At 47.2% G+C, this 9,922-nt stretch overlaps 1 protein-coding gene across 1 annotated transcript; it reads left to right on the forward strand.

Moving 5' to 3' along the window:
• The first annotated feature begins 519 nt into the window (after positions 1 to 519).
• On the forward strand, positions 520 to 7,024 carry LOC125554435. Its single transcript, XM_048717992.1, has 2 exons — positions 520 to 685; positions 4,152 to 7,024. Exons 1-2 carry the CDS (start codon positions 668 to 670, stop codon positions 5,040 to 5,042), a joined length of 909 nt encoding a protein of 302 aa, XP_048573949.1. The 5' UTR covers positions 520 to 667; the 3' UTR covers positions 5,043 to 7,024.
• The last annotated feature ends 2,898 nt before the right edge of the window (positions 7,025 to 9,922 follow it).

Below are 9,922 nucleotides of genomic sequence, written 5' to 3' on the forward strand. Positions count from 1 at the left end.
TCTTCTTAGAGCATGTTTGGTTTCTGGGCAAGCGCTCACCTAGCCTCGCGAAGCAAATAAGCGATGGGTTTGGTTTCTCGGCAAGCCCGTCTCGTTACCTGCAGTTTCCAGCCTTTTTCTCGTTTTTGTGAGCGAGCCAATTTGGCTAGCCTCCGTCGGCAAGGCTAGCTTTGCCCAGCAAGGTAAGCATGCGAGGGATCCAAACACACCCTTAATTTCTACATGCACCTAGCTTATTGGAGGTTAGGTAATTAAAAAGAAGAAATAGTGACTTGCATCTTTTCAATACATTTTTTACTTCATTTCATAATTTATTTTAAAATTTCTATATGTACATTTTGCACGGAACGGAGGGACAACGCAGCAGCATCTACATTTGCTTGCGAGCTCTGTCACCACCTTTATTCTCTTGCGTTGCTTTTCCTTTTTCACTGTCTCAAGTCACCGACAGATGCTGTACTAGGTAACAAGGAAAGGCACGCAGCCATGCATGCTGCGACAGTCACCAGGCCGGTGAGTCGTATAGAATAGGACTACCGATCATCGATCGAGTCGTAGAAAATCAATTGAATCGAAGATGATATCGCCCATCGCCATTTCTATGTAGCCGGAGCTTCCGCCGCTCCTCTCCTCTCAAGCCTCATCAACTGAGCTCCGAGGCCAAAAGATGGATCAAGATGCCGCGGTACGCAAGCAAATGATCTCACACGTGAAATTTTTCTTTATTTCCTGTTTTTTCTTGAGAATTCTTTATTTTCTGTTAGGTCCATATCGTGTGTGTGTGTGTGTGTAACTAAGTCGACCGAGATTTTTTATGGCCTGCATTTTCTTTCACCAAAATGAATTGCATTTTTCTTCTTCTTTGGAGGCCGAAGTTTCAAAAATCAACTTGAGCATACAGAAAACCTACCGCGTATTTGATTGAACCCGGAGGATTTAGTTTTGCATCAAGACAAGGCAGTTTCTACCAGCGTGTTTTTTCTGAATAGTTTGGGTTGCTTGCCACATGTAACCCATACCAGCGTGCTTTTGTTAGTGACGATAATACCAGCTATAAAAAAACCAATGTCACTATCTTTACATAGGACACATTTTTGGCTCCTGGAATTTTATATATGCTCCGGGTGCAAACTTTAAAATTAAAAAATAATTTATTTTTAGACATCTTACATATTTGTGTATGTGCAAAATTTCATCAAGAAATGGCTATATTGTGCACCGTATCTTATTACAAACACGAAATTTCATCAAGAAATGCCCACTGTGAGCATTACAAACATCATTTTTGTCACAGTGGGCATTTCGAATTACCGTATCTTATATATCTTAAATTCTCAAAAAAGAGAAGAAGAAGGAAAGAACGTATCATCTTTACCCATCCCCTGCGCTCACCTCCACTTCTCCATGGCGTCTCGTCCCCATCCCAGCCAGCACGGGCCTCCCCTTCTCCGCCATTTCTCCGTCCGCTTGGGGCCTCCCCGCGGCATCTCCCCCGCCCCCGCCAGCGCCGGAGATGGCGACGGTTTACTCGGGGGGACACCCCTCCCTCCCTCGTCGCCGGCTCCATCCCCATCGCCCCCTCATCCTTCTCCTCTCGATCCATGGCGGACTCGGCGGCGGCATCGATTAATTTTGTGTTCGGACATAGGTTAGCCGTCATCTTACTCTCTGGGGATCTCTCTCGCTCGCTGCTACGGTTCTACTCCCTCCGTTCGGAAATATTTGTCATCAAAATAAATAAATAAAGATGTACCTAGACGTATTTTAGTTTTAGATACATCTCTTTTTATCCATTTTGATGACAATTATTTTCAGACGGAATACCATCCATCTGGTAAGTCTACATCCTTCAAGATTTTCCTGCATCTGTAAAGATCTGTTTCTGCATATCCAAATGTTCCCTGCTATAACTCTAGATGTTTCCATCAAGAAAGTCACCGTCATGAGTTCTTTTTGTAAGATAAATTTGTTTCGGCAATCGGCATATCTATCAACAAATTAAGTACCACTGAAATACGACCAACCTAATTAAGCATTAGAAGGGAAACAAATGCTTGGCCAAACTAAGGTCGATTGTCTTAAGCATCTCCAGCCGTTCGGCCCCAAGGCCGTTTTTTGTGTGAAAATAGCGCCTCTTGGGGTGTCGCCGGTGAAAATTTCGGTGTGAGTAATTAAAAACCCAAAGTCGACGAAATTCGGTTGATTTGGACGAAATATAGACGATTTCATTGATATTTTAGGCAAAGTTACATAGATTAAAACATAAAAGAAAACTACTCCTACTTGTTCATGCCGAGGAGGTTGTAGAAGACAGTGTACTCGTCGTCGCTCGGCGGACCGTCCTTCGGGGCGTCCTTGCTGCAGCCCTGCCCTGGATCGCCGGTGCGGACCGGCTGGCTCGGCGCGACCTCGTCGTTGCTGTCGGAGAGCACGACGCCGCCACCCTCGTCGCGGCCGCTACGCTGTGCAGCGATTTCTTCCAGGCGCGGCGCTGGCGCTCCATCTCCTAGTCCTGGCGCGACCATAGCAAGCCGCTCTCCAGGTCGGCGGCCATGGCCTCGTGCTCCTGCTTCACGGGAAGGAGCGTTGCCGGCTCCTTCGGCTTGACCAGGCGGGAGTGGGGAGGGGAAGGGACGCGGCTGCCCTCGTTGATGACGAGGTTGCCGCCACGGGTGCGTCGATGGAGCGGCGTCTCCTGCGGCTCGGGCTTGACGAGGAGGAGTGCCGCCGGCGCCGACCCGGAAAAGTGGGAGCCCGAGGACGATGAGGACTGCGTGTCCATGAGCTTCCGCGGTGGTGAGAGAAGGAGGGCACCGGGTACTCCAGCGGCGGCTCATTGCTGCCCTCGATGTGCACGAGCACGGGGGCGAGAGTCCGCCCCGGCGCGTCCCACCATTGACAGCGACCCTCCGTGTTGTGGCGGCTCTCCGGCGCCGGGGCGCCGTTGTCGGACGATGCCGCTCGAAGTAGGCGGGCCAGAGCGCGTGGTTGTCCACCGCATACCGCGGCTGCTGGCGCGCTTGCTCCGGCATGTTCGCCCGGATCTCCGCGATCTCGGCGCCGCGCTCCATGCCGGAGGGCAGCGGAGGCACGGGGACGCTGCCTGCCCTCAGCCGCCATGCGCTGGGCACGCGCATGTCCTGCAACAGGCGCGCCTCCCACTCGTGTAGCCAACGGTGGCCGAAGCCGTTGGCCGCTGCACCGTCGTCGGGGAACCTCTCCGCCATGGCGAGTGCTTGAGGACAGTGAAGGAGAGAGGGCGAGAAAGGTGGTCGGCGCTGGAGGCAGGCAAGAGAGAGATGGCTGTGGCGAGTGCGGCGAGTGGCGACGAAGGTCAGCTTTTATAGCGGTGAGGGGACGACAGTAGTGTGGACGCGTGGCGGGAAAGGGCGGGACACGCGGTGGCTCGCCATCACTGCGCCGCCCATGATCAATGGAAGGCTGACGACAACAGCTTTGGCAGTGATTCACGTAGGACCAGAGGCGAGGCGATGAGGACGACGAAGCCTAGTCGCTGACTTGGCGGGCCCACAGGGGGGGAATCGGGCGCGAGATGTTTTGTGCCATTTTTCTTTCCCCCGGCGTCCCCGGTCGGCCCCCAGCGTGCTGGGTTCGGCTTGGGTCCGCCGGCGACAATTTCGGCCCAAACCGGCGAATTTTGGGCTCCTGAGGGCGCGACTGGGCATTTTTTTGGCACCGGCGATAAAAAAGGTGTTCTGGGGGGCTCTTGGCGAACCGGGTGGAGATGCTCTTACCACCGTGCAGATGTTGCCGGAGGAAGTGTTTTTAAAAAGCAATGAATGTGTTAATTGTCATGCTCACAGTGTTGGTTAAAAGTACATTTGTACATGTTATTGCTTTGTTCTAATGAGTAATGAGTACATTAACTTTGTCATGTTCGTTGTGTTAATTACAAGTACATTTACAAATAAGTTCAGGAATTACAAGGAAATCATATATAGCTGTGGCATGTAGGCACACATCATGCTTGTTGATACAAGATGTGAAATCAGCCTACATTTTGTGACACACATATCATGTGTGGAGACTAAGCTGAATTTCTCTTAAACCATAATTTTTTTGGTATATGATGGTATAACTCTTGCCTCTTATGTGTGTATATCTTACAATATTTGTATTGATCATTGAAGGTTAACATTCATGAGGATGTGTGGAAGACAGGGCAACAATCTTGGAATTCCACGGTTACGAGCTGGTCACACAATGCAAAAGAGTTGTGGAAGAACCCAAGGGTAACAATGATCTGGATCGAGGTACTTGTATCGTTGGTTGCTGGCATCCTACTCTTCCTCGCGGTCTCTGGGTCCCATCGTCGCCGGTGCAGAAACTGGTTTTTCCAGAAAGGTGTCTTAGGCGCGTACGCCTTGTCCTTCTCACTGGCAGCGTATACACTCGGTTCCATGCAATCTTCTGAGTTGAAGAGCAGCATATACCCTATTTGGGGTATATCTCTCTTCATGCTTCATGCTTGTACCGACTCTATCACAGCTTACAGTCTCGACGACAACAAACAAGTAACAAGACTCAAATACCAAGCTGCCATGTACAATTTATACGTGCTGTTGCTTTTCGCCACAGTGCAGAAGGACTACATCCCATCAATTGCTTTTATTTCCATAATTGCTTTGATCAGGTATTTGCAGAGAGGTACAACAATTATGCTAGCAAGCCGCTCATGGAAATTGAACAAAATGGTTGCTGATTACATGTATGATGATGAAAAGCACAATAAGGATGTATTTGACCCAACCACCATGGAACGTTGCAATTACCTGGTTGACTGGCCCATTAGCAAATCCAAGTTTGTCGATGCTCAAACATTATATTCAGGAGAATTAATAGTGGAAGATCCAGAAGTTGAAATCATTGACATTGGGAAGGTATGGCGGTGCAAGTCACTAGGCCCGGAGCTGAAGGATGCATGCCTTTCCTTCTCTCTTTTCCATCTGTTGAGAAGGCGCTTCTTTGGATTTGCTTGTGACGAATCCAAAGACAGGGTACATAATTTTTTCTTTGAATGACTTCTATCAGAGAACAAATTAGAGGGTTCCACAGACTACAACAGGGTGTTCAAGGTGATTGAGGTTGAGTTAGCATTTATGTATGACTTCTTCTTCACCAAGTATGCTGCCATTTATTATGGGTCAACGACTGCAACATTTTGGTCCTTCATTTCAGTCATCGGCATATCTATCATGGCATACTTTACTGCCAGGGCTCCGTTGAAGATTACTCAGGGCAATCGGCATATCACAAGTACTGTTACTGATGATGTTGGTATCACCTTAGTGATACTTGGATCCAGCGCTTTTCTTGAATTCCTGCAGATGTTATTTTACTGGATGGGAATTTGGGGAAGAGTATCCTTTGTTTGTAAGTATATCAGAGAACAAGCAAGATTGAAGGGAACAACCTCACAAAGATTTCTTGCCAAGATTGGTGTGTGTCTTACATCTTCCATCATGGTATTAAAGGAGTTTCTTGCCAATATTGGTGTGTCGTATGCTTCAAACAGACACTATTGGCAACACAAGATTGGGCATTACTCATTACTTGATTCAGTCAGCTGCAATCCTAGTCTATCAATCCTTGCAATCTTACGCCACGATCGCCTGATGCCGATAGTGGGGAGAATGATATATCTTCGAGACAATGCGTTTTACCATCCAATAAATAATCAGGCATTGAAGGTCCGAAGGTGTTGGTAGGACTTACTTGTAATTGTGGGACTGTAGAGGGTGAAAACTGTAAAAGCACCTGTATATACATCTTGCATCTGGGAATGAATCAGACAGAGTTCTCCAGAGAAATCTTCTCCTCCTCTCTCTCTCGTGACCTTCCTCTCACCCGAGCCTCACCCAGGATCTGCAACATGGCATCAGAGCAGGTCAGGGATTCACTCCAGAATCGCTCAGATTGACGGCACTGAGTGTTGGGAGGTAAAGGCAGAGGTTCTGGGGCCCGATTTGGTGCGGCAGAGAGTCAAATCGGGGCTGCCTGATTGTGTGCTTGGCTGCGGTGGAGAAGGGGACCGGCTGCTGCTGTAGTGGAGCAAGGGGCCGGCGGCGGCTGCAGTGGACCAGGGGAGCCAGCTGCGAGCAAGGCAAATAGCCAAGGGACTGGAGACAGAGGTGAGTGGTACCCAGGAGGTGTAGTACAGCCGTTGTTGAGGGGTTGAGTAGGATTTATTCAGGTGAAGGTGAGAGCGGTGAGTTGGTTCTTGGGTGCAAGGTTGAGGTGCAGCTAGAAGGTAGGCTGCAGGGATTCATAGGGGAGATTACTCGCTTTGAGGTGGTGATTGAGGGTTGTACAGTACTGCAGTGTGACCCTGAAGAACTTGCAAGATGGGAGAAAATGTAAATGCTCCTGTGGCAGTTACAGCCGGGGAACTTGCAGCTGTGCTTCAGTCTATGGATGAGAAATACAGAGCACTCTTTGATGCAATCAGCAAGCAGGCTGGAAACTCAAGACCAGAGACTGAAGCCAAGGAAGAGATTCACCCGTTGCAAATGCCACATGTGAAGCTAGAGGGTGCGGAAAATTATTCCAGTTGGGCAGAGCATGCCGAGACCATCCTGATCTCGAGGAACCTTGAGGGGTATATACTGGGAACAGTGGAGAAGCCTATCGAGGAAAATTCGAAAGAGGCCCAGAAGTGGAAAGCAACAAATGCATTGGTGAGAGCTTGGCTTTTAAGCTCAATATCATCTCAGATTGCAAAGCAAGTTGAAAGTATCAAGGAGGCCTCAGAAATTTGGAGGCTCCTGAAGGGGACATATTCAGGTGTAGGGAATGAGATGTTGGCATGTAGGATTCAAAAGGAACTACAGGAGCTAGGCCAGGGTGAGAAGACTGTTGTGGAATATGTGTCAGAACTGAAAAGGTTGTGGAGTGATCTTGATTACTATGATCCAGTTGAGATGGAATGTGGGAAATGTGTTGAGAAACATAGTAAATGGACTGAAAGAAGGCGTGTTAGGGACTTCTTAAATGGTCTTCATCCTAAGTTCGAGAATAGGAGAGCAGCACTTTATGGTAGTGGGAAGTTGCCCAGTCTAGAGCAAGCAATTGCTGCAATTATAAGCGAGGAAACTCGGTTGAAATTGGAGACAACAGGACCCATGGCCCAAGGTGTCTCACAAAGGCGTTCAGCTCTCCTTGCTGTCGAGAGTGGTAATTATCCAAGACCAGGAGCAAATACTCATGAGAAGAAGTGCTTTGAATGTGGCCAGCCAGGACACTTCAAGGCAGCCTGCCCACAACTAATAGGAGGAGGTCGTGGTAGAGGCCTGGACTGGCATGGCAGAGGACGTGGTCGCGGGCTTGATGGACGTGGTGGTGGTCGTGGAAGAGGTATGCGGTCAATAGGAAGGGCACACACTTCTGCTGTTGCTGAAGAACCATCTAGGACTGTGAGCATCGAGATGACCGCCGATGAGTTAGAGAAATGGCGTCAACTAAAGAATTTGAGCCTTGGTGATCTGCGGCCCTCGGAGACACATGCATCATCTTCGTCAGCCAACTTCGCTGGTAACAACTCTTCTATTATGGGGTGTAGTGATAATTTTACAACAGGGGCACAATGGTTAATTGACTCTGGTGCATCTAGACATATGGCTGGATCTAATAAGGATTTTTATAATTATATTTCTAATCTAAGAAGGGAAAGTGTAAAATTAGCTGATGGTTCTACTCAAGCGATTGTGGGGTCTGGAATGGTCAAGTGCAGTCCAAATATGTCACTTTCTTCTGTCTTGCATGTCCCCGCATTTCCAATTAACCTTTTGTCGATCAGCTGTATTACTGAAGAGCTGAATTGTGCTGCTATATTCTTTCCTACCTGGTGCATATTTCAGGAACTTGGGACTGGAAGAAAACTTGGGACGGGGAGCATGCGTGATGGGTTATATTACCTGGATAATAAGATATTCCCTACTGTGGCTGCTGCGGTGTCCTCCTCACCCCTAGAAGAATTTCTACTTCAACATCGTCGCTTGGGACATCTATCTTTTGCTACTCTGGGTCAGCTCTACCCTAATCTTTATTGTAAAATTAGCAAGGAACAACTAATGTGTGATGCTTGTCAGTTCGGAAAGCAAACTAGGAGCTCTTATTTGTCATCTGATAATAGAAGTGATGTACCTCTACAAACTATACACTCAGATGTATGGGGTCCCAGTGGGGTGACATCGATAAATGGTTATCACTATTTTGTTACATTCATCGACTGTTGCACTAGAACTACTTGGGTCTATGTTTTGCGTCATAAGAGTGATGTATTTGAATGCTTTAGAGATTTTCATAATATGATTAGGACCCAATATTGTGCATGTGTGAAGGTACTACGTTCGGATAATGGTACCGAGTATGTGAACAAAGAACTTGATGAATATCTATCAAGTTACGGAATTATCCATCAGACTACCTGTCCGGGTACATCTGAACAGAATGGACTAGCAGAAAGGAAAAATAGGCATCTCCTAGAGATTGCTCGGTGTATGATGTTTGCCATGAATGTCCCAAAGTTTTTGTGGAGTGAAGCAGTCATGACTGCGGCCTACTTGATGAACAGGATGCCATCCAGGGTGCTTGGGTACAAGACACCAATCGAATGTCTAACCGGGGACACTACATATGTGGTTCCACCAAAAGTATTTGGGTGTACATGCTTTGTGAAGGATTATAGGCCTTCAGTTGGTAAGCTAGATCCAAGGGCATTAAAGTGTATATTTGTGGGGTATTCTAGTAAGCAAAAAGGTTACAAGTGTTGGTGTCCTTCGGAAAGAAGAATGTTCGTGAGTATGGATGTGGTATTTAGAGAACATGAACCATTTTATGGGGAACCAACAGACTTAACTGATGTGTTTCCTGATTTGTTTACTGATAACATGTTAGATGCAGATTGTGGGACAGGGGGAGACAAGGAAGAGGGAGATGATGACACAACATCAAAAGGGATGATAATTGGGGTAATCCGTGCAGAAACTGAAGAAGAACAAAGAAAGGGGGAGCAGTATGATACATCAAATGCAGCACCCCGATGGCCAAAACCAAACGAGGAAAGGGAGATGCAGGTGTATACACGAAAATGACATACCCAGGAACAAATGCAAGTGTTGGAACCTGAAGCTGAGGCTTATGGACAACAACATGAGCAAGAGCAGGAAGCTGACCAACAAGATGATACTCAAAGTCAACCTGATGACTCCATACCTTCCTCAGACAGTGGTAACATCTCTTCTCAATATGATGACCTTGATGTTCCAATAGCTCATAGAAAGCAGCCACGGTCTAAGGCTGGGAAGTTGCCCTCTAAATTGGATCCATATAATGTCTCTAGCTATGTCTCTTATGACACTGTTGGTCCTTCTTATAAATCCTTTATCGCAGCACTGGATTCTGCAGGACCCTTACCACGGGACTGGCAGGAGGCAAAGTCGAACCCAAAATGGAGGGCAGCTATGATAGAGGAGATGACAGCACTTGACAAGAACAATACTTGGGTACTCACTACTCTTCCTCCTAATAAAAGGGTTGTTGGTTGTAAGTGGGTATTTACCTTGAAACAAAATTCAGAGGGACAGGTAGAAAGGTATAAAGCCAGATTAGTGGCAAAGGGGTATAGTCAAACTTATGGAGTCGATTATGATGAGACCTTTGCACCAGTGGCGAAAATGAACACCATTAGAGCTCTCATATCTATAGCTGCAAATAATAAGTGGAAATTATTTCAAATGGATGTTAAAAATGCTTTTCTTCATGGGGATCTGCATGAAGAGGTTTATATGGAGATTCCCCCAGGGTTTGGTACATAAGAGACAGAGGGAAAAGTGTGTAGGCTGAAAAAAATCTCTATATGGTTTGAAACAGTCACCTAGAGCATGGTTTGGACGATTTAGAA

This window comes from Triticum urartu, chromosome 4 (assembly GCF_003073215.2).
Source record: "Triticum urartu cultivar G1812 chromosome 4, Tu2.1, whole genome shotgun sequence".
NCBI lineage: Eukaryota > Viridiplantae > Streptophyta > Magnoliopsida > Poales > Poaceae > Triticum > Triticum urartu.